Consider the following 26,350-nt stretch of genomic DNA (forward strand, 5'->3'; position numbering starts at 1 on the left):
AGCGTCTCACTTTAAATAGAGAATTGCATATTGTGTGAATTATATCTCAATAAACTGCAATTTCAAAAACAAGTCTCTCCGGCTGGGTTGGAAGTCATGGCCATCCAGGCTGGGCTTACATTCGGGGACATGCTCTGCAGGAGCTTTCCCAATCAGTCCTCACAACCAAAGGACAGGAAGAGGCCACCACTAATCTCCCTTTGCAGAAAGGGACACCGGGGCTCAGAGAAGTTGCGCTCTTACCCAAGGACTCACCGTGAGTACCCAGTACCATCTGCTTTGCAACCAGGTTCCTAATCACTACAGTACCCTGCCTTTCACATGCTATTCCTATCATGAAAAAATAAAAATTCCCTTAGAAAGAAAAAAACTTTCCCTCTTATTAAAAAAATTATGATAGATGGGCACCTAGGTGGCTCAGTCAGTTAAGCATCTGCCTTCGGCTCAGGTCATGATCCTGGAGTCCTGGGATCGAGTCCAGCATCAGCCTCTCTGCTCAGCAGGGGGTCTGCTTCCCCCTCTGCCCCTTCCCCTGCTCGTGCTCTCTCTCTCAAATAATCTTTAAAAAACTTATGATAAAAAAGACATCTTCCAATAGATGAATATACGTATAAACAAGCTGGCATATCTATTTGATGGAATATTATTCAGGGATAAAAAGAAATAAGCTATCAAGCCACAAAAAAGACATGGATAAATCTATATATTGCTAAGTTAGAGAAGTCAGTCTGAAACAATCTACATACTGTGTGATTCCAAATATATGACCTTCTAGAAAAGGCAACACTATAGAGACAGTGAACAGATCAGTGGGTGCCAGCAGCAGGGGAAGAGGTGGGAAGTCCGAACAGGTGAAGCCCTGGGGACGTTTTGAGGGTTTGGGTAAAACTATTCTGTATGACACTGTAGGTGTGGATATGTAACACTGTGCATGCACCAAAACCCAATGAACCACACAGCACAAACAGTGAATCTTAATATATGCACATTGGGAAAATCATTTAAGAGGTTGGGAGAATCCCAGGATGGAACGCAGACTGCGACAAGACACTAACTATATTCAAATGTGTGAAACAAGTTCCCTGAAGGGAGAGAGGGGAGGGTGCTGACTTAAGTCACTTTGGAAATGAGTGGTGTCTGCAAACCAAAGCACAAGGAACTGCACACAAACACTGTACTCGAGTTGATAAGAGTTTTTCCCACAGAGGCACAGGCTCACAATCCTAATACTGCCATACATGTACATCAGAATTCAACAGTTTGGCAAGTGGATGGGGATGGCGGGAGCCAGGTTTCTCATAGGTAGAGTGGGAGGTTCCAGATAAGCAGGGGGAGGTGATCATGGATTAGAGCCGGAGACAACAGTACAAACTCACATCTAGTTTCATATAGACACAGATGGTTACATATAGAAATCGGTAGGTAAATAAATGATAGATAGATGATAGATGATAGATGGATAGATAGATGGATAGATAGATAGACAGATAGAGATGCATTAGTGTGCATGTATACATTTCCTTGCTCTCACTGAGAGGGCCTACAAACAATGACAGCCCAGTAGCAAAGCACCCATCTGCTGCCCAGATGGTAATTTTAAATACCTTTCTCCAATAAAAGCAACGAGAGCTCCTTGGAGAAATGGCTGATTCTAGAACTGAGGTGAGAAATATACAAAATGAGCCTGGGGCTTCTTGGGAGTGCCAGAAAGTAAGAACATGCTTCACACACACACACACACACACACACACACACACAATTATGGAAGTGTATCAAAAAGACGAACCAACTGAAAGAGTTCCCTATGGCCAAAGCTAGAACAACAAAATAAGTAGTATTAGTTATAAACCAAAGCATAAGTCAATTTGGATATGAAATGATTGAAAAAATGTGAGAAAAGAGACAAATCTTCTATGCAGAATTCCAAATAATTGATGCAGATAGTCCACCCTCAAGAAAACTGAGCATAGCTTAGTAGGCTACACATAGTGACTTCCTTCCCGAGTACACTATGGAAATGGTAGATAAGAGTACAGTGGAGGGCGCCTGGGTGGCTCAGTTGGTTAAGCGACTGCCTTCGGCTCAGGTCATGATCCTGGAGTCCCGGGATCGAGTCCCGCATCGGGCTCCCTGCTCAGCAGGGGGTCTGCTTCTCCCTTTGCCCTCTTCCCTCTCGTGCTCTCTGTCTCTCATTCTCCCTCTCTCAAATAAATAAATAAAATCTTTAAAAAAAAAAAAGAGTACAGTGGAGAAACCTGACAAACACTACCTCAGCCAGAGGACCAAGGTCAACAACAATGGGAAAGTCATGTTCTAAGTCTGCACCCTTGATATGATGCAATAAAAATGACCCTTTATCTCTGGGGTTTTCCTCCCAAAAACCCATAACCACAGTCTAGTAATGTGAAAAATCCCCATAGAGGGACATTCTACAGTACTCCTCAAAACTGCCACGGTCACCCAAAACAAAGAAAGTCCAAGAAACACAGCTAAGAAGAGTCTCATGAGTCTTTTGATTCTCGATTAGCTCATCCTCCCTCTGGGCACTTGCACATTGCAGTTTTATTCCAGTTCTCCATCTTTCTGGGATCAGCTTGCCTAGTTTTATCTCTTGGACTTAATGCCAAGACATGCAGATCCAGGCAGGAAACTCCAGGCACCCGGCATCAGGAACCTTTGCTTCTGGGGCTTGAGCCAATTAAATCAAACTTTGCTCTAAGGCTGCCTTGGGAAGGGACAGGTTTACGAGCCTGATGAACAAACAGTGGAGTTGCTGTCATGCTTGAGTTCAGTCTGCTTGAACTCCAAACCAACTGCAATTCACAGCTCCCGTTTTCTAGGAGAGGAAAACCTTCAGGGGGAGCAGAGGAGATGATGGTCTGAGTCCTAACGGGGAGGTCTTCTGACTTTTAGAGGGATGACGGAGGAGAAACACGATGAATACATCCTATCATTCAAGGAGAAACTTCTTTTAAGAACAATCCCGTGGGACATAAAAATAGGAGCAAGTGCGAAACAAACACATTCAAGAATGGATCTTTGGTGGATCAAAATACATCCTGTTATTGAGTCCGCATCACAAAAACAACCTGAGAACTAGCCGTGTATCTTGCTTCCTCCACACAGCAAGTTGGAACCAACGATCCTTCAGAGAAAAGAAGAGAGGAGGGAGAACGGAAATGTTGGCAAGGGTTTTAAGGCGCTCTTGTCAATTTAGGCTCATCATATCGGTGAAACTTTCCCTGCCGACACCCTGGTTCTGAATGGTAAAAACAGATTAGCTCACTTCATTTTCTGCTTCCCCAGCTGCAAAGTAATGGACGTTGCCAACCATGCTTTGGTGGATGGCCGAAGTATTTTATTATATTTATTCATCGTTCAAAGCCATCCAAATCCAAGATATGGTTTAAGATTTAATGAGACTATTTAAAAAAAGAACTAGCCATACAACGAAATATCAAAAATAGTCAAATCTATTTGAGACTCCGCAATGTGTAACACATGGTGGACCATGGAAGACTCACTTTTGACATTATACTCACCAAAATATTAGGTTTTCCAGAGAAATATGTGGAGCCAGACAATATGTGGAGAGGCCAGGGATCTCTCCTGAAAGGGGACCTTCTATCTAGAAAATGTCTCCCCCAAAGGCCACCAGTCCTGGAGATGAGCTTGCCTGACATGCGGGGTGGACAGTGCTGAGAGGAAAGACACAGTTGAGACAAAGCACATTCTGACATTTTATTCACTGATCATAAATACAGTCTCATGAATCAAGGTGATCATGAATAATGTACTAGCACCTGGAACCTGACCATCAGAGAGCAAGCACTCAGTGTTTCACCATCACTGGCCAGAGAACTCACTGCGGCTGCTCGGGGCGTCTCCCTGAGCGAGTGATCAGCTTTGCGGGGACCCTCCTTCTGGTGCAGCAATTTTATTCTTGGCTCGTTCTCAACAATTAAAAAAATCATAAAAGATTGAGTGTTTGCAAGAAAATATCAAAGAGGATAAGAAGATTTCTCAGTTCTTCTTAGAATCTCAAAGTAAAAAGGGGAAGAAGGAAGGGAGGAGAGGAAAGGGGACAGATGTCAGGGATCTGGCAGGCTTCTTCCCTTCCCCAGAGCATTTTACAAAAACAAAAACCAGGGAGGATTAATGCTGCTTGGAGATGGGCTGCGTCTCCCTGATGAGCCACTCGAGAGCTTCCTGGCGGCCCTGCTTCTGCAGTTCCTTCCCGATCACGTCCCTGCAGGTCAGGTGGTAATTGTTGAGCCAGTCACACTGCAAGACGGGAGAAAGACAGGCAGTATTCACACCTCTCCCAGAGGCCACAGGGGCAAACAGGGAGAGGCCCCTGGGTGCGGAGATCATGACTTGAGGGCAGAGATACACAAAACCTTTTCCCCCTGCTCAGGGACGAGTAACTTCCTTGGGCTCCATTTCCCTGGAAATCAAGGGGACAAGGCCATGCTGCTTACGGTAAAATGCGTCCAGAACAGTCTACTGCAGGTGGACTGGCAATGACTGTGAAGGAACTATAAATACCTGAGAGCAAGTCATGGCTCCGGGCTTCCCTGGGTGCAGAGTAACCTGTAACCAGGTATCCTTCCCAACAGGACCCCCAAGCCATACTCACAGGACACTTTCAGAGGGACGGGGCAGGGGGTCTGGTAGGTCCTACACCCACCCATGTGGCCTCCTTCCCTCACACCTCAGCCATCTCGGGGTGGCAGTGGAGGGGAGGGGGGCTGAAAACTAGCCCTAGAGGGCTGGTGAAACTCCTGCTAAGAGACACACCTGAAGGTGTCGCACCAATGCACTGAGCTTCCTACCCGTTTCCACTGACAGAGCTGAATAAACTGGGATCAGCCAAGCCCCCACGGTCCTGTGAGTGTGGCTATCTAGATGAACCCCAAACCTCTGGTGACCAAGGACTGTGGTGCTGCAGGGTGGGGCCGGGAGCTTAACTTTCAGACACTCAACGGAACGTGCCCACCGCCCCAGGAGATCTTTTAAAAAGAGGTAAGAAGGGAGGAGGTCTGACAGGACTTGGTGCTGGGTCGGGGCGGATCCACAAGGGCCTAACGGTGAAAGTTCCGCAGCCGTAAAAGGGTGAACTCTCCCCTCCCTGGGGTGGGGCAGGTGTGAAGGCTGGAGTGAAGCAAGTTCTACCAGAGGACAACCACCCATTCTCTTCTCTGGCCATGAAGTGGGCCCGACCCGACACTCAGCTGCAGCGAAGTTGGCAAGACAGACCCCGCCATCCGCGCCCCTGCTGCCACGAGCCATACGCCATCTGGGAAGGCAGCGCTCTTACAGAAGCATGGGCACCGGGGACCCAGTACCAAGTCCGGACCCTGTACCAAGGACGAGCTCCGGGGTTGTGATGGGCAGACGGACACGGCGGTACTGCCAAAGGGCTTCGACCCAGCCAGGGCTCCACTCCCCACGGGGAAGAGCCTACTGGCCCCTGCTGGGAGTTGGGAGCGGGACAGGGAGTCAAAAGCAAGCAAACTGCTGCGGGTCAGGCAGGGCTACGAGACAGCCTGCAGTCCAAAGCAGCCAAGCCCGGAGCCAAGGTGAGACCCCTGAGACCCTTTCAGTTGTACGCGCAGCCTCAGGGGGGCTTGACCAACATTCCAAAGGCCCCGAAAGTCTGCAGCTGCCCACGGTCATGACCAAGTCCTCAGCTGCCATCTGGCGATAAATGACGGGAATGCAAACCCAACCCAAAAAGTCCTTAAAGTAACCAAAAACACTGTCAGTTTGGGAGGGGCATGACTGAGTACTTTAAAAGCCAAATAGACAGAATCTGGTTGTGGGGTATTACTGTGCCTTCTGACAGAATGAGGCCCCAGATTTAAGTGATATATGGAAGGAGATTTTTTTTTTTTTTTTTGCTAAAAGAGACAATAAAGGTACTCTGCTTGGTATGTTAAATACATCTACTGTTTATTTGTAGGAACTTGCTTATGATCTAAGGGTAAGAAGCTATTATCTTCCCTACAGAAACTAATCGGCAGAAAGAAGAGTTCAGTGCTTCGGCCACACAAGGTATAGTAATGAACCACTGAGTACAACAGAGCCCACTGGTCTATGTTCAATGTCATGGGGTGGACCGAGCCAGGTTAACAACATTCCTCCCTCAAGGAAGAATGGCCTCACTCAACCTTCCTCACACACTATTTCTGTGGATAAGGTGGAATGTCACTGGGAGGAAGCCTCCTGATGAGCACACTCTATGTGGACAGCAGGGATTGCCTGACCTAGAGCTGATGGTAGGAAGCCACGGCCTTGGGCTTCCGAGAGCAAAGTGACTTTGAACGGGAGAGCCCCTTGCTAAGACCCTGGAAGCTGTACCCGAGGCCATGAGAAGAGACCCTGGCTCCTACTGAGCACAAAGGCCTCAAGCCGGTGGCTTCCACGTCCGCTCATGTGTTCTTGTCCCCTCTCCCCTAAGCCAGGGACCGCTGGAGGGACTCTTCCTGCCAGGCCCACACCGGACACTGTGCCGCTAACAAGCGGTTTCCTGCCCGGCACCCTCGACAAGCTGAATAAACCCACAATGGTCGCCTCGTTTAAGGGCCGTGAGCGGGGATGTCTGGCCGGTCAAGGACACTGACGGGTAAGCAGAGGTGTCCACACTAAGCAGGAAGCAGATGACCTTTTGCTGTCACCCCTCTGTGAGCGGGTCAGGAGAAGGGGCTTCTGGCTGGGAGAGTCCCATTCCACGGTCCAGCAGAAGGGGCCTCCCCACGCCTCAGAGGCACTTTTCCTAGTGCCGGGCATGGGGCCAGGCGTGCACCGCGGAGGACGTCTCAAGAGGCGCTTCACCGTGGCCGGGGTGAGGTCAGTAGCTGCTCTGGCAACAGGAACTTACTCCTACGGGACCCGCCAGGCTCATCCTGCCTTTGGCTCCCACCACTCATTTGCCGTTTGCAGGGACTTCCGACCACCTGCCTTGCTCTGAAACTTGTGTCCTTCTGGCTTCTGGCTCCCTGGCTCAGGAACTGTTTGGTCTGTCCAGTGCTGATTCTCCCCGCCCTGTTTCTGACCCGTCTCTGCTCCGATGTTGATCACCTGCCTGATCCCTCAAGCCTTACTCACCCAGGTCCCGGGGCCCGTCACCTCACCTGGCCTTGTGGGCCTGGGGACCCAGCACAGGATTGAAGGGGTTTCAAGACCTGTATCCCTCGGAGCTTGATAGTGAGCCCCACTGTGCTCCTAGCTTTATGAAGAGCTTCACAGCCCGGAGTGACCAGAAGAGTAGGCACCGCCTCTCTCCTTGTCTGTGTGAAAACTGGGCATATGATAATAGATTTCACTTTTCATTCCCTTAATATTTCATTCAACACGAGAAAACAATCTGGTACGTGCAGTGGCCAACAGGCCCTACCACCCAGCTGGCTCCTCCTAGGAAGACACATGGCCCATGGTTTGCTAAACGCTCAGTGCAGCCATGGCTCATGCCCTCAAGGAAAGCAGTGGCGAACTAGTCCCACTCAAGAAACCTTACAGCCCCACAATGGTGCAGGGAGGACTATCTCTACCTAGAGAGCCAACAAATACAGGAAAAGCATCTACAGTCCTCAACAGACCTTGGATTTTCAGACTCAGGTGGCACAGATCTCTAAATTACAAAGTGAGAAGAGATGAGAGAATGTAAGGTAGCTCTCCACCCCCACTCCCACTCTGTCTCCTCCAAGCCACCCTCATTACCTCTTTGTCTGTAAGAGAATCCACATCTATCATTTTGGTCTGTATCGGAACCAAAGTTAAAGGTTCAAAGGTGAGGCTTCCCCGGTTATTGAAGTTATACTGTTGGAAAAGGAAGAAAACAGAGGCTTTTACTCCTGTCTACCCCAATGAACCACCATGAGGTCATTCCCACCAGCCATGACCACCCCCCAGGGCAGGTGTGAACGGGAACCAAGAAGGGGTTTGCTGGTCAGCATCTTCAGGGGGCCCAGGAGGCACGACGAACCCACTGGACGCCACTGTCCTAGAGCTGCCCGCTGTGCCAACAGCCACCATCGGGGAAAGCCGAGGGGCTCTGAGCAGCAGGTCCCTGGGCTAACGTCCACTGTGACGGAGAAGCAGTGGGGGCAGAGCATGGCGGTGTCTGGATGAGGGGCATCACTGGTTTGGGTTCTCAAGACTCTCCCAGAGTGCAAGTCCCCAGCATCACTTTTATTTAACAGTTAGCCACGTGTCCTGCCTCGACCAGCCAGTCCCATCCGGTGACAGATAGCAAGCAGGTTTATCCATGCTACGGAGTACGGACTGGCCAGGGCACCTGAGAGCATGCTGGGTCTCTGTTCCTGGCAAGGCCTCTGGGAGCGAGGTGAGAGGCCACTCTCAAGGTGACTTCGATGTGGAAGCAGAGAGCAGAGGCCAGCACGCTGAGGAAGCCACTTCCCTCCAACTGTTCGATTTCCACCGTCACCCACAGAAGAGCAATAAACGGGTCTTCTAGGTAAAGCCGAACACCTAAGCCCTCCAACCTCTTGGTAATAGTGATGGGGAGAAGGTGAAGTGCCTGTCTTCTGGAAGGCAACAGACCCGTCTCATCACCAGCCTGTGGGGCCTGACCTACCGTATAACTAAGGGTTCCTCGGCTTTACCCAATAAAAATCATTTGAGGCATTTGTTGAAAATACAGTTTCCAGGCCGTGGTCCCGGGTCTGGGAGGGGCCTTTAAACAAGCACCTCCCCCACCCCCAGCATCATGACAAGGAGATGCCTCTAGTAAACTCAGAGCCCCAGATCCCATCAGGCAGGGGCCTGCCTTGTGCCCCAGGAATCCCAGTTCTGGGTCCCAGTTCATTACGGATTTTCTTTCTGGCTTCTGCAGAGGAGACTGATTTCTAGGAGACTCCCTTGTATCGGGGAGGAAGCTCCATTTTGGCCCCAGAATGGCACACTCTTGGCTCCAAAGACAAATATCTTCATCTTCCCTCATTAAAAAATAAGGAAAATTTAAAAATAAACAGCCAATTACCTACCTTGGTCTTCACAGGAACCACCAGGACCACATTTTCAATGCGAATTCCAAAAGCCCCATCTTCATAATACCCTGGCTCTAAAAAAAAAAAAAAAAAAAATCAAACCCAGAAATGAGAAGCAGCCCATGATGAGCACGTACACGCGGAGTAGAAGTGCTTGCTCCCAGGATGACAGCCCCACCCTGAAGGAGGAGGGGATACAGGCAAACAGCCCACTCAGTCCGGGGACAAGAGCCCAGAGATGCCGCCTCCTCCCACACAGCCACTTCCAACAGGTACTCGAGGAACAGAAAGAAAGGTTCTAAAGTCCCTGAAAACTCGTGCCAGGATGGAGAGTACAATAGCAGAGGATCCACCAAATAAGTCACGGTGCCCATTCGACATAACGAAGCAGGCATCAAACTCTATGCACAGAGATCTGGTAATGACATGGGAAAAGTACATTAAGGAAGCAAGCTGAATACAAACAAGACATCCAGTATAATCTGAATGAGGAGAACAAAAGATGTATGCACATATAAAAGACCAAAAGCTAATACATCAAAACATGAAGCAATGTTTCCCCTGGGCGGCTGGATTATAAGTGATTTTCACTTTCTTCCACATGCTGTCCCACGGCCTCACCTTTTCTAAAATGAACACGTATCACTTTTATAATCATAAAAAGTTGTTGTTCTTGTTTAATTCAAGGTGACAAGAGGGGGAAATTATATCCAATTTACTTTAAGATAATCAAAAGATAAGCAACAACAGAGAGCCTTCAAACAGGCTCGAAGACCCATGCACACCCTAGATGTGAGGGACACTTACCATCAGTGACAATCATGCCTGCCTCCAAGGGCTCATCGGAGAACGTTTTATAACTGATGCCACAAGGGCCCTCGTGAACATTCAGAAAAGACCCAACACCATGTCCCGTTCCGTGCAGGTAATCCAGGCCAGAATCCCATAAAGCTGAGCGGGCAAACGAGTCAAGAAGGTGTCCTGAAAGACACATAAAGAACCACTTGATGATATTTGTCCAGTACTTTTCAATTTGCAAAGCACTTTAGAGATTAGATTTATTATGTTTGGCTCCAGAACAGAAACCAGCATGTAAAAGTGACTGGAGGGTTCTGATTTCAAACCAGCACAAGAAAGAACTAACAATGCGAGCTCCCGAGACAGCCGCGCCCCCGCCAGCCAGAGCTCAGTCTAAAGCAGGAGGACTGTGTCCAGGAAGCCGATAAAGGGGCTGGCCGCCTGCAGCACTAAGGGTGTGGCTGAGGCAGACTTTCCCTTCCCAGCTCTGGGACCCTGAAGCTTCAGAATTACAAAGATGAGACTCTAAGGAAACAGATGCCCAGGGGGATGAGTGCAGACCTAATCTAAGCAGATTCAAGGCCCAGGTCTTGTCAACTCCCCGTCCAATGCCCCATCCATCAGTCCTCGAGCAGACTGGCATGTATCTGAAGTCAGGTTCCCAGTAAAAAGGAGTCCCAAAAGGAGGCACTGGCCCCGCAAGGCAGGACAGACAGGAGGCTGCACCAACCAACTTCCACTTGGGCCCGGAGGCCTTCGTGCGCTGGCCGCGCTCTCCTGGGAGCCACCTGCCTGGGTCACCTGACACCCCAGGTGGTCAGGAGAGAGGTCCACCGCTGACGTTAAGCCCAAACCGAAGCCTGGCTCCCTGGGAAGCCCGCCGAGCTCAGTCAGTGGATCTAGGAGACTCACTCCACACAGCACTTGCCCTGGCTGGGCCTCAAGGGGCCGGGGCTGACAGGGACAAAGGACGTTCTTCCGCTCAGACTTAGACATGTTTGGTGCCTGAACAAGGAAAAGCCTGCCAGATGACAGAAGGACCCACCTACCTTTGGTTCCAGTCGGGAAAACGGCTGCACTCACAGCTATGTGGCCCTTGAGGACATATGTGAAGCATTCCTGCCAAAGAAAACCCAGGGGCATGTTGCAGAACGAGGACAGATGCTTCAGTCCTGGAGTTTTCCGGCAGCTCAGAAAACCCTGCCTCTAAAGGTTTTTAGGAATACCACAGAGAAAATCAGAGTAAAAAGAAAAAACTCTGGTGGAAAAACAAAAAGCTTGGCCATGGGACCAATTTTCTAGAAAATCTTGAAATTAAACTTAGTTAAAAGGAACTGTCAGAGAGATGACCCCACAGGCCCTCCCCTTGTAATGAACATTCTGACACACTCTGGCTGAGCCTGAGAAAGACGAGCAGAAGTCATAAAACTACCGATGACGCGAGCTAACATTTACTGAGCTATTCCTCTGTGCCGGGCATGGTACTAAGCACTGAGCACTTCATCCCACACTTGGTGCTGGAGATGCTGTTGTCATCCTCACATGGCAGAGAGATTAACCAGCCTGCCAGGTGGCGCAGTTCGTAAGTGGTGGCATCTGGCCTTGAAGCCAGGAGTCCAGCATCAACATCTGTCCCCTACCCGTGTTAGACTCGGGGGTGATCCCTACTGCCCGGGTAAGAAAAGTGACGCTTGGAAGGTTAGTGGCCAGTAAGGTGCAGAGCCAGCACTGAACCCACACTCTTCCATCTGGCCTGGAGCTCTTTATCCAGCACCGAAAGGAGTCACACCAAAGGTATGTGGAGCCGAGGTCAGATTCTTTAAGGTGCTCATGCCTACAAACAGGTCAGGTACAGAACTAAAACTATGAAATCTGCTCTGCCGCACTGCGTAAAACTCTCTTCCTGTAGGAGCTCCTAGAAAAACAGATTCACTCAGGGACTCAACCAACATCTGCTGGGTAGTGACTGATCCGGGAACTTGCGAGGGTCCTGGAACCGTTATAACCAGCCGTGGAGGCAGGTACTCATATCCCCATTTTTATGGACGTGTCTAAGTGCTTTACTCCAGGCCACAGAGCCAGCAAACAGCAGAGAAGACCTGAAATCCAGTGTCCAGACTCCTGCCTCACCGTCATCTCCTCCTCTCCATGCCAGGCAGACCAGAAACTGAGCAGTGTATACCATTTTAGAGGCTTCCTGAGCTAAGCCTATAAATGGAAATGCTGAACTTGAAAGAAGAAGGGGGGGGGTGGCTTTCAGAATCAAATCTAGACGCTGTTTGTAAAAAGTATACATTTCACTACCCTACTCCCATCCCCAAAGAGATTGCCTGATTCAAGAGAATACTGACGCTGTTTAAACTTGAATCTGAGTTACTCTGACCTTAGCAGACAGAATGCTTTTAAAATTTCTCCAGTAATTAATTAAATGGACATCATAAAGCAGAGAAGCCTGACTCCACAGTAATGAGCTATTTTACTATCCCACATATAAATTTTCTTTCATTGTACAATTCCTTTTCCTAAGAGCAATGCTGTTGTTAAGAAAGCAGAGAGGGCTCTCCAGTTTCCTGCCCCACCTTACCTTCTCGTAGGCTGTAGGGGTCCCAAAATGCATGGTCCGTGTCACATCTGTCGTTCCATCCCTTTCCAAAAGAAAGGACAAATTAGTTTTCACTCAAAATAAGCTCTGGCTCAGGCTGCCTAGGTGGTGCAGTTAGGCATCTGAACATTGGTTTTGAATCAGGTCATGATCTCGAGGTTGTGAGATCAAACCCCATGTTGGGCTCGGCACTCAGCAAGGAATCTGCTTGAGATTCTCTCTCCCTCTCCCTCTGACCCTCCTGCTCGTGCTCTCTCTAAAATAAGTAAATCTTTTTCTAAATAAATAAATAAAATGAGACAAAGTATGAAAGCAAGGATGGCCTGAGGTAGTGAGAGTGAACTCAGTCGGCCCTGACACACACACACTCTTGGTCTACAGTGTGAGGACTGTTTCATGGGTGACACTATCATGGGGTTATAAACGAGAAGGAGGAGGACAAAGGAAATAGGAGCAAGTAGGAGCCTGATTCTATCAAAAGAGGGCCAACCTCTAATTCTTCCCATCAGGACAGCAAAGGACTGGACCCTACAATTACCCAAAGACATCTCTTAGAATGCACTAATCCACACCCCTACATAGAAAGGATAACTTCTGGAATCTTGCTAAAATTTAGACGTGACCAAAACTTACACCAGAACCTAAACGATCTCAACACCCTGAGCTCTAAGCTGTTATTATGAATACCGACCCATGTGTCCCGAGGCTAGGCTGTGATTTCCATCTATGTGGTGGAGCCCGCTTAATAATCAGGCTCTCCAGGGGCACCCGGGTGGCTCAGTCGATTAAATAACTGACTTGGTTTTGGCCCAGGTCATGATCTTAGGGGGGTGGGATGGAGCCCTGCATCAGGCTCTGCACTCAGCGCGGAGTCCGCTTGAGATTCTTTCCCTCTTTCTCCCCCTCTGCCCTTCCCCCTGCTCTCGCTCTCTATCTCCCTAAAATAAAATAAAATCTTTAAAAATAAAAAAATAATCAGGCTCTCCATCAGCCACAGTCCCAACTGCAATGGGAACGGAGCATTAAAACTGCTCATGCTATCTTCATGCAGACAACACCTATTCCAGTGCCTTCTCGTGGGTTCCACATTGGGACCCAGCCAAATCTTGGGTTCTCCTCTGAGAAACATCCTAGAGGATGAATAGAACAGGAGCGAGATATGAAGATGGAAATTCAGAAATTCAGGGGCAACCCTAGTTTCTCATTTACTCATTTAAAATTAATCCCTCACTTCCCAAGGCGATGAGGGTGCTACAAGTCCAGAGAACTAGCAGGCTGTTTATGACCTAGGGCAGAAGGCTTTCTAACGGTTTTGAAAGCTTGCTTTCAGTTATTTATTTAGTATTTAACAACTTCCGGCCAAGAACTAAACATTTCTATCAAACGGTCTTTTGTGGGAAGAGTCACCACTGGACAACTTCAAGCAGGGGTGAAAAAAAGGACAAGACATGAGAAGGATTCCATTAGGGGCTGGCACACAGTGAGATTCCCATCTGGGCACCCTCTGCTGGAGCCTGGCTTACCCCCTATTCAACTTTTTTGACCCAACACGATCCCGTTCTATGGCAGCCCTAGTTCACTTACTTGTATTGGGCTCCCGAGTCGATCAGGTACACTTCATCTAGCGACAATGTCCTATTCGTCTCAGGGACCGGCCTAAGAAAGTTAATTAAAAATTAATTATTCCACAAATGTACTTGCTGAATCTGGGAGGAGACATATGAGAGTTCCTTATACTATTCTTACAACTTACATAGGTCTGAAAATATATCAAAATTTAAAGTTACCCACTAAATTGATTATTCCAAATAATTTAATCTTCTAGAACTACTCAAAGACCCAGTCAACCTATCTCCCCAACTGGATAAAGAGCTCAAGAGAAGGAAGAATAACATATTTCCTCATATCTATCTCCATTTGTGTCTGGAACAAAACAGGTTAATGAAATAGTTGTCAAAGCTACAAAAACAATAATCATCAGATGCGAGAGGACCAAGCTAGAGTCTTGAGAACTGGGAATACAGCAGCCAGGAGTCACCTGTCTCTGGATGTGGGGTCCCAGGCCCCATGTGCTTCCCAGACCAAGAGACAGACAGGAGGTAAATGTCTCAATTTGGGAGAAAAAGTAAAGGGGTTTTTATTAGGAAAAGGAGTGAATCACAATGTTCTTATGCCATAGCACTTTTTTTAAATTAACATGAAGTATTTTTAAAAAGTGATCTAATTCCCCCATGCCATTTCCAGACAGTACCACTGTACTGGAAAATGCTAGAAGGAGTAAGGGCATTCCAAGTCTCCACCCTGCAGCTGAGAAAGGGACTCGTTCATTTCCAGGCACCACCCCCTCTCTTCAGCACGAAGGGCATCAGTGGTCACTCCAGCCAAACGAATGGAACCAGCTCCAGGCCCTGCTTCTCAACAGGCTTCCAACAGCCCACGGCGAAAAAATGCCAAAGCAGAAGCAGACTTCTCCCACCTTGATCTGAAATTTTTTAATGTGTTAATTACATGCAAAATTCTAGGATAGTATCCAGCCAAGAAATTCACCACCTGAATTAAACATTAAGACAAAAACTGAAAGTCCTTTTTATATTTTAATTTTAGAACAGAAGCATTAATAGGAGAGAACTGCACAATCACATCCGTGACTGTCTCCCACACACAGGTTCAAAATGTGCCCCAAGACTAAAAGCTCTAAAAGCAATTACTAAGAGTGTGCGGGGAGGGGGGACCTCTGCCTGTGTACAGCACAGTGAGAAAGACCAAGTGTCCCTCCACTGATTGTGTACATCATGCACACAGAGCAAAGAACTCAAAATGCCCGACACTAGGCAAAACCATTCGCCTGGGCAAATCTGAAGCTGGCGTCCAATGAGCAAGCCACGTTCCACTTCCCACCGTCTCCACAGGCAGATCAATCCTAAACTTATCAGGGCCCATCCCGTCTCCCAGCACAGGGAATGCTCCACTCTGTGAGTCCACAGGCTCTTGGAGTCATCTGCTGAAATCCCCCACAGGCTGGGCACCCAGCCTTAAGCCCACAGGGAGGGAAGAAAGGGTGCTGATTACCTCCCTCACCACAACAGGATGCTCAACAACCTAGTGCTAAGTTTTTCAGTATGGGGGTGATGGAGCTCACAAGATGTTTGGACTCATGCATCAAGAAGGCTGCCATTAGGGCGCCTGGGTGGCTCAGTCGTTAAGCGTCTGCCTTCGGCTCAGGTCATGATCCCAGGGTCCTGGGATCGAGCCCTGCATCAGGCTCCCTGCTCTGCGGGAGGCCTGCTTCTTCTTCTCCCACTCCCCCTGCTTGTGTTCCCTCTCTCGCTGTGTCTCTCTCTGTCAAATAAATAAATAAAATCTTTAAAAAAAAAAAAAAAAAGAAGGCTGCCATTATCAGTAAAGACAAACACTAAAATATTACGATCACCATGATCAAGAGCTATGAATACACCTCCTGTTGCCTCGGAAAGGAAAGAGGGGGACAATCCGTTTGACTACCTCATGGAGAAGGTCAACACCATACACCTGAGCCTAAGAGGAGGCTCCCAAAAGGCAGAGACTTGGAGATTTAGAGGAAACGAGAGAAAGCAAGTCCTCGTTTCCCATCTAAGAACAGTCTCAACAGACACAGGGAGGTGGGCACTGGGGCCCCTGGTAAACTAGTGTCGTCTCCCCCCCCCCCCCCCCCCGCCCCAGGCTCCTGCAGAAGCAGCAGCAAAGCCAGGCAGCAAGCTCCTCCGCATGCCTTACGCGTAGTGAATGATGGCGCCATTGGGTCCCGTACTAGAGATCGTTGGAAAGCTCAGGTCCACAAAGTCAGCCTGCTGCCTAGAACAGAAAGACACAGGGAGCAGAGCAGCATGAAGGATTTTATTGTGCCAAGAACAGGGGCCCTCTCAGCCTCATTTAAGTCGCCAAAGAAATGCCCACAAGGTTCAGGCCCCCCACACACACATGGATCCTCACCTGCGAAATTCCTCGGCTTTGTCAGCAGCTGAGATCTCTGACACGCCACCTTTGGGCACCTACAAGGGAGTTGCTTATAAATCATGTGGGGTGATAAATTCATGTGCTTCATACAAGTTAAAGGGGATGCAGTAAAAGCTTATTTTTTCCTCACTTCCCATGTCCCAACTGTCCCACCTCCAGGACACAGCCAATGTCTCATCTTTAACCAGGAGGGAATTTCCAAAGACTCTCATCAAAGCTATCTAAAGTAGAAGGATTTCTATCCTTTCAATTTTCCACTCAACTATTTGTCTCAGTGTTATATCCTAAAGCCTCCCCCAAACTTAATCCAGCTAAGTTTAAAAATTCAAAAGCATCTCCTGCTAGGATATCATCCTAAGAAAGCCATCCTGAATAAATAAAAAAGACCAATGCAAAGATATTATTACAGGTTGACTAATAATAGCAAAAAAAAAATTAAAAATGATCTAAACACTTGAAAATAGGAGGAATGGCAAATTGGTCTAAGCACCAAACTCAATCTCTCTACTTGGATCCCTTTTTTTTTATTTATTTTTTTTTTAATGCAAGTAGAGCTGACACACGATGCTATGTTAGTTACAGGTGTACGAAACAGTGATTCAGCATCTCTGTGTTACGCTGTGCTCACCAGAAGTGTAGCTACCATCTGTCACCACACAACGCTTTCACAATTTGGATTCTTTTTTAAAGGCCTCAAAGCACATGGAGAAGGCTCACACTATGGTACTAAGTGAATAAAATAAAATACAAAACCATATCTATACACTGAGAGACATGTAAAAATGATTTACACAGAAGAACAACAGCCAGAGGGAATAAACTAGTTACATAGGTGGGAGTAAGCGTGATGTTCTTTTTCCACTTTAAGCTACTTTTAAAGAGTTGTTTATATAATATTTAAAGGGAACCTGAGATTGTTTAATAACAGCACAAAGAAATCCCCTGCTGTCAACCGTAAGGAATGAAAAGGCGAGAAACTAATGGCCAAGAATCAATTTACTATCAAAAGTTTTACATCTTAAACTGAAGTCCAAAATGTACACAAAGATCTTTTTCTCTTAATACAGTCAGCTTGCCGATAATATTATTGTGAACCACTTTTCCTTATAATGAAATTCCACTTAGTTAATAAGACAATGCCTTGACCCAAAAAGGATCCTTTCAGTTAAGGAAATTCTTCCTTCATCTGTGTTACTATTTTCTACAGTTAAAAAAATTTCTAAATACACACCAAATTTCCAGAAAGAACTACCAAGAGAAGAGTCCTAAAATTAGATCAAGACCTTGGACCTCATGGTCTCCAGAGCACGGAGGGGGCCACAGTTAGAATCACATGTTGACAGTCTCTGATAACCGAAATCCACGTGTTAAACAAAGACTAAGAACCAACCTCTTTCTCCAGCCAGTTAAAGAGTTCACAGAGGGCAACAGCATCTTTAATCTGTGCAAACAACGGAGACATTTTTTAAAAAGTTATTACTGAAAATCAGCTGGGCAAATTCAGAGCCCAGCCCCAACATGGGACTGGGAAGGCTGGAGCCGCGGGGCACAACCACCAGCAATAAGGGCTTCCCATGCAGGCACGCCCTGTAACACGTCTGCAGCAATTCCCACCAGCAGGGACAGGGCTCCTCGGCTGTTCAGTAGCTCAGGCACAACCAGGAAAGGGCCTACCGGAGAGCAGGGGCAAATCCCTCAGCAGGTTCACTCCCGCCCTCCAGAAGCAGGAAAGGCAAGCCACTGGCAAAAGCCATCTGTGGGCCTTGCATCTTTCCAGACCCACTGCTGGCCTTGAAACATACTCTGGGCATCATCATCATCACCTTTTTTGGGGGGGGGTATGCTATACTTTGTAAAGATCTAGCCTATTGAGTATTCTATTTCATGCTCTCATTAACGCTGAAAGGCTCAAAGAATTTCCCATCTTGTGCCAGGCTCAAAGCCACCCAGCACGTGAGGGACTGGGCCTTCCGACCACCATACACCCCTCCTCTGCACAGGCTGCTTTACTCACGTGAGCTCGCCTCATGCCTTCTGATTCGGCAGAATTCTTCACAGCTTTGGCGATGCAGATGGGGGTGTAAGGCATACAGCATCGATGATCCTAGGGGCAAAAGGGGTAGGATGGGAAATCGAGCCTGGCTCCACACACCCAAGACCAAGGCAATCACCTCTTCACCGGGCACATCACACTTAAGACAAATCATCTGAAGAGCTCCCTCTCAGGAACCCCCAGCTGTGCCTTTTGGTTGATGACTCTGAGCATGACAAAAGGGGCTTGGGCTCTTCCAAAAAGATAAAGTACATCAGACAAGGTATTTCTCTTCTCTCCCCCACATCCTCAGCTCTTTGACACTGCTGGCCACCAGCCATCAGGAAGATACTGCTTTTCAAGCCTCCATGGTCATGGTCAGAGTTCACTAACGATCAAAGCTTGACCGAAATAACCCCTTCCTTGCCGCACAAAGGAGGCTTTTTCCCATAGTCTGGGGACACACATGACTGATGAGGGAAGGGCTCCCACTCCTTCCTCCATCTTGCTCAGGAATCACACATCACGTACTCTTCATGGTCTGATCATAAAGGGCTAAGGAAGACCCTTCCCAATTTAAGAACAAGTTAGAACACCACCCTGCATTACGAGAGGGGGATTCAGGATGACCCTGCACTTGCACAGAGCTTGTTGAAAGGTGCTCATTCTCTCCACTCTCCTATTCCCTCGCTCTCACATGCATATCCCTCATGAAACTGAGAAGGCAGGCATGATCCCCTAACTCAGGTCAAGGAAGCAAATCTCTGAGTAACTGAGGGTCACGCAGCATGAGAGTGGAAGGGCCAGTGGGCCAGGCCTAGGCTCTTCCCAGGACGGAGAAGAGAGGATACCCCTGGGCTTGGATATCCCCTTGGCAGCCAGAGGCCCAGGGCAGGACAGTCGAAAAGGCTACATCCAAGGTGGCTTGGATTCCAGTCCTGCCCTGAGCCCTAGTTAAAATGAGGAGACAGGTGTCCACTGCTTAGCACCACCCAGCAGGGGCTCAGGAAAGGGCAAGGCTATCACTGTCATTTGACCCCCGACAAGTCCCCAACTTCCCAAGCCCCTCTGGGCCTCCAGTCTCCTCAGCTGTAAAATGTGGTGGGGAGGGGGCACGCGAAGTGTTTCCCAGACTTCAGGCACTCTCCTACCACCTACGCAGCTCGTACCCTGGCTGCCTACCCTCTCGACCTCTATTTACTTAATACTTTTCTTCAGACCATCTTTAGATCAACTTAGTCTGTTAAACCCTGTCTCAAGAAATAATTTTTATAACCTCATGGTCTCAAATGCTAGAAATGTGTTTTCTAGTATAGACTAAATTGCTTTTAAAAAAGAAAACATTTAAATAAACCTAAGTTTGAATGTATACCACCTAAAGTCATCTCTCATGCCACACTCTGGAAAACACAGAGGACTCCATGAGTTCTAAGGGCCCTCAGACTCTGAATATGGCTCCAGCCCAAAGGGCTCTTCTAGGGAGGGGGCATCTCTGATCTGACAGCTAGTCCCAGAGATCTTCCAGAACACCCTCTGTTTCAAAGACAAAGCTGCAGGATGCTGGAACTGGGAAGGGGCTGGCAGTTGGAATGTGGAAGGCTTTGAATGGGCATGGGCCTCAGCAGGGCTACCAACCTTGGGGATGGCCTCGCTCACGGCATAGCTGGCTTTGTCGCTGACCCACACCTTCTCCCTTGGAGACAGATTGGCACAAAGAGCCTTGAGCTCACTCAGGATGGATCTGTAGGGAAGCACCTGGATCCTGTATTCTGCTTCCAGGCCCAAGTCAAAAAGCAGGTGCTCCTTCACACTGGGGGCATCTATGCGGTCACCATCAATGAAGAGCCTGCAGAGGGGCGAGAGGTAAGGTGACAGAGAAAGGAGAGCATATGAGCGAGAGCTGGGGGAACACGGACCCACAGATACACAACCGGCTCCATCTTCTAGCCCTCAAAACCAAGCAGCTTCTCCTTCCTCCCCATGCCTTTCCCAAATCCTGCTCTCCAAGTTGTGTCCCTATCCCTGTATATGTTATCACCGTCCACCTCATTCCCCCAGCCAGGACCTGGGCACTGTCCCTGATGTCCTTCCTTCCCTCCACTAAGATCTCTGGACCTACAGTCTAAACCCCCATCAAAGCTGTCCAGCTTTGCCTCCAACCCTCCCCAGTCAGGCTGCACCGACTCTCTGCCGGATTAGTGCCACGGTCTCCTAGCTGGTCTCCCTGCACCCAGTCCTGCCCCCAGCCATCCCATTTGCACAGCCACAGTATTCTTTATGACTTGCCAACCTGATCCTGTGGTTCCTTGTGAAAAATCCATTCAACAGCTCCCCCGTGTCCTCAGAATAAAGGTCCGAGCTCCCAGACTTGGCTCACAGGCCTTCCTTTACGTGGCCCCTGCTCACCCTCCGGCCTCACACTCCACATTCCAACTGCACTGCACCGCTCCACGTCCTCTGCAGGCACCGTGCTCTCTCCTGCCCAGAGCCACCGCCAATGCTGTTCCCTCTGCTCAGATCACCATTCCCTTTGCCCCCCCATTCACCCAGCCAACTCACATGTGCCCTTGATCTCTGCTTCAGTGTAACTTGTCAGTCTCTTCGGAACACCCCCCCACCAGTGTGGGCTAGGCCCCTCCGATAATACCCGTACCCATCCCACTGTCAAGTCAGTGCCCACTTACATGCCTGAATCCCCTGAAGAGACACTCATCTCCCCAACTCTAGCCCAGGACCCTGCCTGCCTCATTCGTCCTGGCACCCAAGAGAGACCCTAGCAACTTAATAAACATTATCAGAATAAAGAGAGCCATCCAAATCAAAGAGCAACCACAGGAAGGCCACAGCAATTCTTTAACAGATAGACAGTTCGACAAAGCACAACTGAGGGGGTTTTCCTGTGTCATTTCTGACCTTCGAAATGCCTGGGTTTATTTGAATTGTGGACCCAGGACTGAATAATGGAGCCTGTATATCCCTTTGCACGGGCTGCTACAAAACAAAATCAAACATGGGGTCTGACCAAGACCTTGCAGCAGAAATTTTGTGAACTAACCTCATTCCGGTTTTGTTCTGCTGTCCCTGCCTACTTATTTTTTTTAATCTCCTAGTACTAGAGATACGTCCATAGATTTCAAGTCATTTGGGAATTAAGAGAGAGGCAGGATGTAAAATATACCTAGTGTTTAGGAAGACCAGAGGGAAAGGAAGAGAGAAGCAGCAAAGGGGAAAGGCAGAAGAAAAGCAGCACACCAGCAGGACCTCAGGCAGTGATGGGGTTGACCAGCAAGGAAGGGGAGACAGGCCATCTGAGGAGCTTCGAGGAAGGAAGGACTTTCCGGTGTGGGGCAAACACTCACATGATTGTCTCCAATCCTATGATTGCATAGGAGAAAAACACCGGATTGTGTTCCACATCTGACCCTCGGAGATTGAACAGCCCTTAAAAAAAAAAAAAAAAAAAAAAGACCCTGTCACCTGCCTGACTTGAGATTTTAACAGATAGATTAGAGGGGGAGGGAAGCACTCTGGCATCCGTGGAAGGCTTCCATGGAAGGATTCGGCAGCATCTCTCAGAAAAGCAGGAAACCTGACTTCCTGGTTCCCCCACTGAGCTGCAGTTGCTCATGTCCACCAAATGATGGCACCAGAACTGTTTCTCAAGCTGCCACATCACTGTCCCGGGAACAGAGTGGAGGTTAGGCAAAAACTTGAGAATTACCCTCCAAACAAAGAGTTGAAACGGTCCGCCCGGTGGTGACCTGCCGGGCCTGGCCTTGCCGCGGGGAAAACCTCTGGCACTCCCAAGTGAAGGGAAAAGAGCCAAGCGCCCTCTCCCTTCTGAAGCAAACGACTAGGGCAGAAAAACTGAGACCCACCCACGAGGAGGGAACCCAAATAAGGCCCTCTGGCTAAGAGTCAAGGAGCCCCATGGAGGCGGAGCTTCCAACACAGGAACAAAAGCAGTGAGTCAGCAGGGCTTAGGCCCATGAATGAAACCCAAATCCGAGCCCACCCAAGGGCAGGCTGTGGTACAGAACCAGGGTGGGGGACCCGCCTACACCCAGTGTCAAGGGGGGGTTTAGGGAGGTCACTGCATGTTTAAGAAACTACGGGGGTCAGCAGAAAGCACAGCCTGATGCTTGCTCTCCTGAAGAACACAGTATAAAAAAGACCCTGGTGAGAAAAGTATTACTTCCATTTTAGAATAATGGCTTCTCATAGTAAAGCAATGCAACTTCTTTTACCTATCAGACTAGCACTTTTTAAAAACGACAGTACCCGGGACTGGGAAGGTGTGGCAGGACAGGCATATTCATATCCACCGTAAACATTTCTGGCAGGTAAATGGCAAGATGCGTCCAAAGCACTACCACGCAGACACCCTCTAATACCGTAATACCACCCCTAAAAGCCAGCCACAAACAGAAGAAAATCATCGGAAACCAAGACACAGATTTTGATGCACTAAGATTTTGATGGTAGCATCATAATAAGATCATGGGAAAATCAGAAATAACTCAATGGTCATCCTTAGGGTAATGGTTAAATAAATTATGGTATAACCGGATGGAAGGATATTTATATTAACTTAAATTATGATTATATATGCTTAGAGTATACTGATACATTGGAAAAATCAAGCTATAAAATTTATATACGCACAGAATATTAACAGTGACTATCTCTGGGTAACAAAATTATAGGTGATTTTTTTTTCTTCTTTTTACTTCCTCTACATTTTCCAGGTTTTCCACAACAGGAATGCGTTTTCTTAAAATCAAAGGGAGAAATTAACTTTATATATGCTATTTTCTCTAATGTCAAGGTTGTTAATTAATTAAGGATATCAATCACTGATACACGACATACCTGTCAAGCATCACTAATATCTGACAGTTTTGGGGCTGGGGATTGGAAAGATAGGACACTGTGTAGTAGGGTCTCTTTCTCTAGTGAGAAAATAAAAAGATAAGGTAGTGCCCATTCTCAGTTAACCCTGGGTCAAATCCAGTCAGAAAACAGAAGACAGGACAGGAAGGTTCAACCAGATTCCTTCAGGTTCTGGAGGATGACAAGGTACTAAACAATTACATAAGGGTTACATAAAGATTCACAAACTGCTACTGTATCAAAAAGGTTGGTGAAGAATTTTTAGTTCCTGAGTTTTCTGAGGTAGAAGTATTTCTAGAACATTCTCACTGTAAAGAACTTAGGGAACTAGAGGAAAAGTGTAGAGAAAAAAATAATCTTCTATGATGCCACTTCTACAAATAGAGACACACATGAATGTCGACAGACTCAAAATGTTAGGAAGAAATGTCCTTCCTCAGCGGTGTCACAGTGCTGAAGAGACTGGCCAGGGGTGGGCATCACCACTGATTTAACGTCAGCCCCTAGCTGTAATACTACTCTGGGAAAAGCCACATTCCTCTCCGCTTTCTCTATAATTCTTTCTCCATCCTATTTGGTGTATCATATACCCATTTGGTGACACAGTCTTTTGCTTATTCCCTGGCCACTCAGAAAGCTGATTGGCCTGAACACAGATTCCCAGAGAACCCAGGGAGAGACTGGGTAACATGCCCAAACACTAAAGCCAGAGCTCTTACATGCAATCTCATCCAGGGCAGTGACCACAAACCACACGACGTTCCTCTCAGCCATTTTCAACCGAAGGTCTGCAACCTTGTCCTTCCAGGAGATGCCTGCAAGAAACAAATGTGCTTGCAACTCTCGCTCCAGGGACCCACGGGAGCCAAGTGGAAGAACCCATCTCGAACACTGCGAACCAGCACCACATCCTAGAGAGAGCGTATCACTTGAGCAAACAGGAGGCCTGATTCAAGCCTCTGTCCAAGCCTGTTGACTTTCTGGAGCCCTGACTGCCTCACCCACAAAATTAATGCATCTGTTCATCCAACAAGTGTGTATGAAGTATCTAGACTTCCCAGGCATAGATATCTGCCAGGCGCTGTGCTGGTCACTGCAGTTCCAGCTCTGAGCGATGCCCAGCCCCTGCCCTCATGGGGCTTACAATCTATCTAGAATCTTCTAGATTGTAAGACAGACAATCCAGCAATAGCTATACTTCTGTGTAAAGACTGACGCAGCTGCAGAAGCACAGGGAGCTATGAGAACATACTGCCTGGCAGAGAAAACTCAGCCAGTCTTGGAGGCCAGGGGAATACCACCCACCACTTCACATTCTTGGAGCCCAGAGACTCACGTCTTGGTGCCAAGACTTAGGAACTCCCTGCCATCTGACTCACTGTGACTAATGCTTCCAAATCACACTTGCCCTGTCACAGCCAGGGTCTCCCTATGGCTCTCCAGATGAAACTCTGGCCCTAGAGAAGCTCACCCTATCACCACCATGACCACCACCACCACCCCCATGAAACAGCACTTACAACTCAGGTTACAACCCCTGGGAACAGGGTAACCATCTGCCATATTCACCCACACCTGGCACAGTGTCCCGCACGTAGTAGGCACTCACGTTTGCTGAACAAATGTCTTACCCCCAACATTTGCTCTCCCCTCTCCTACAAGTAATAGGTCCAAGCCTCTGATTCAGTTAAAAAAAATTCAAAACACTCTCACGGAAAATGTTTAGCTGACCCTGGGCCACTCACTGGACCTATCCCCTTCAGTGTGCACTACCCTCCGGTGAGGGCGTCCGTCACAGGGAAAGCAAGCTGGGGGCTGCCCCCACAACCAACACCGCTTTGAAGATCAGCTCCGGAATGCTGTTTAAAACTTGGCCAAGAGTCTGGGCTGTAATGCTTTCTTCCCAGGACCCCTCTGGGCAATCTGCCTGCATTCCAGACATCCCCCATCCACCTCTCCTCTTCTGTTTCTACTGCACGGCTCCCTCCCCTACAGTCCCACATCCCTGGCCTCTCTCTGCATCCCTCGCTGTTCCATAAATCCACACTTTCAGCTCCCACGAATAGTTCACAGCGCTCGCTCTTCACCAACCACTATCACACAGGCCAAAGAAACCCACCCACACCCAAAGCCTCTAAAGCAGAAGGTACTAGATCCAAGGTCGGGGGGGGGGGGGGTGTCTAGGAAGGTAGATTTACAAATGTGGGCAGAAGGAAAGGAAATGGAACCTAGGAACCCGCACCCACCCCTGCCCCGGCCATTTCCAGTATCAGACATGTTAGAGAGGCAGTGTGGTAAAAAAGCCATCTTAGCAGCAGCCAAAGGTCTGCCCAGAAGAGCGTGGCAAGAATAAATTATGTAAAATAAGTGGCAAGTGGGTGGCTACTGTGGAAACAAATAAAGCTCCTGCTTTCATCAAATGCCGCACTGTGCCAGGGTGGGGCCAAATCCTGCCATCAGCTCAAGCTCAACTCTGATGCAGAGGACTGGGATGGGGAGAACGGTGACAGGTGGAGGGGACGGTGGCCGGGAGCCCCCAATGGGCGCAGCAGGGTTCTGACCTGTGTAGTCCAGACCCAGCGTGAGGAGGGGCTTGCATGGGCGCTCGGGGCGGTCTGTCCAGATTTTGTCCACGAGGTTCTCCTTGACAGGAATGAGGTGGTGGCCTGCATTTCTCAGAACCTTGGCCATCTTCTTCCAGTAGTCTAGGGAGAAATACACGTGGCCCAGCCATGCATGAACCGCACGCCATTTCAGCTGAGGCAGGCAGCAGTGCCTTCTGAAAGGCGATCCTCCTGTGGCCCAGTGCTGGGTTTGCAGGGTGAGGAACTATAAAAAGGTTATCTTCACCACCCATAGCCTTCCCCTGCCTCTCTGCCAGAACTCTTTTGTTCACCTTGACCTTTATCATGACATCAAGTCATGCTGAGCCCCCGAATGATCCAAGTCCCACAAGCAAACAAAGAGTATGGAGAACCATCTAGAAGCCACTTCCTCACCCACGCTGGAAGGACTCCAGCT

At 48.4% G+C, this 26,350-nt stretch overlaps 1 protein-coding gene across 5 annotated transcripts in view; it reads right to left on the reverse strand.

Annotated features, from left to right (window-relative positions):
* Window positions 1-3,727: 3,727 nt before the first annotated feature.
* Window positions 3,728-26,350, reverse strand: part of XPNPEP1 (X-prolyl aminopeptidase 1) — a 51,171-nt gene continuing 28,548 nt past the window's right edge. The window contains exons 7-21 of one of the 5 annotated variants that reach the window (XM_044916599.1): window positions 25,891-26,034; window positions 24,049-24,144; window positions 21,796-21,877; window positions 20,192-20,282; window positions 18,419-18,508; window positions 17,795-17,845; window positions 16,381-16,439; window positions 16,165-16,242; window positions 13,996-14,067; window positions 12,394-12,454; window positions 10,859-10,928; window positions 9,819-9,992; window positions 9,009-9,085; window positions 7,723-7,821; window positions 3,728-4,284 (exon numbers count right to left, since the gene is read on the reverse strand). In XM_044916599.1, the coding sequence (XP_044772534.1) occupies window positions 4,156-4,284; window positions 7,723-7,821; window positions 9,009-9,085; window positions 9,819-9,992; window positions 10,859-10,928; window positions 12,394-12,454; window positions 13,996-14,067; window positions 16,165-16,242; window positions 16,381-16,439; window positions 17,795-17,845; window positions 18,419-18,508; window positions 20,192-20,282; window positions 21,796-21,877; window positions 24,049-24,144; window positions 25,891-26,034 (1,373 nt within the window). In that variant the 3' untranslated portion in view covers window positions 3,728-4,155. Of the gene's footprint in view, window positions 4,285-7,722; window positions 7,822-9,008; window positions 9,086-9,818; window positions 9,993-10,858; window positions 10,929-12,393; window positions 12,455-13,995; window positions 14,068-16,164; window positions 16,243-16,380; window positions 16,440-17,794; window positions 17,846-18,418; window positions 18,509-20,071; window positions 20,283-21,795; window positions 21,878-24,048; window positions 24,145-25,890; window positions 26,035-26,350 lie in introns of all 5 variants that reach the window. The other 4 variants (XM_021700184.1, XM_021700185.2, XM_044916597.1 and 1 more) reach the window with 4 other exon arrangements.

This window comes from Neomonachus schauinslandi, chromosome 6, assembly GCF_002201575.2.
Source record: "Neomonachus schauinslandi chromosome 6, ASM220157v2, whole genome shotgun sequence".
Taxonomy (NCBI): domain Eukaryota; kingdom Metazoa; phylum Chordata; class Mammalia; order Carnivora; family Phocidae; genus Neomonachus; species Neomonachus schauinslandi.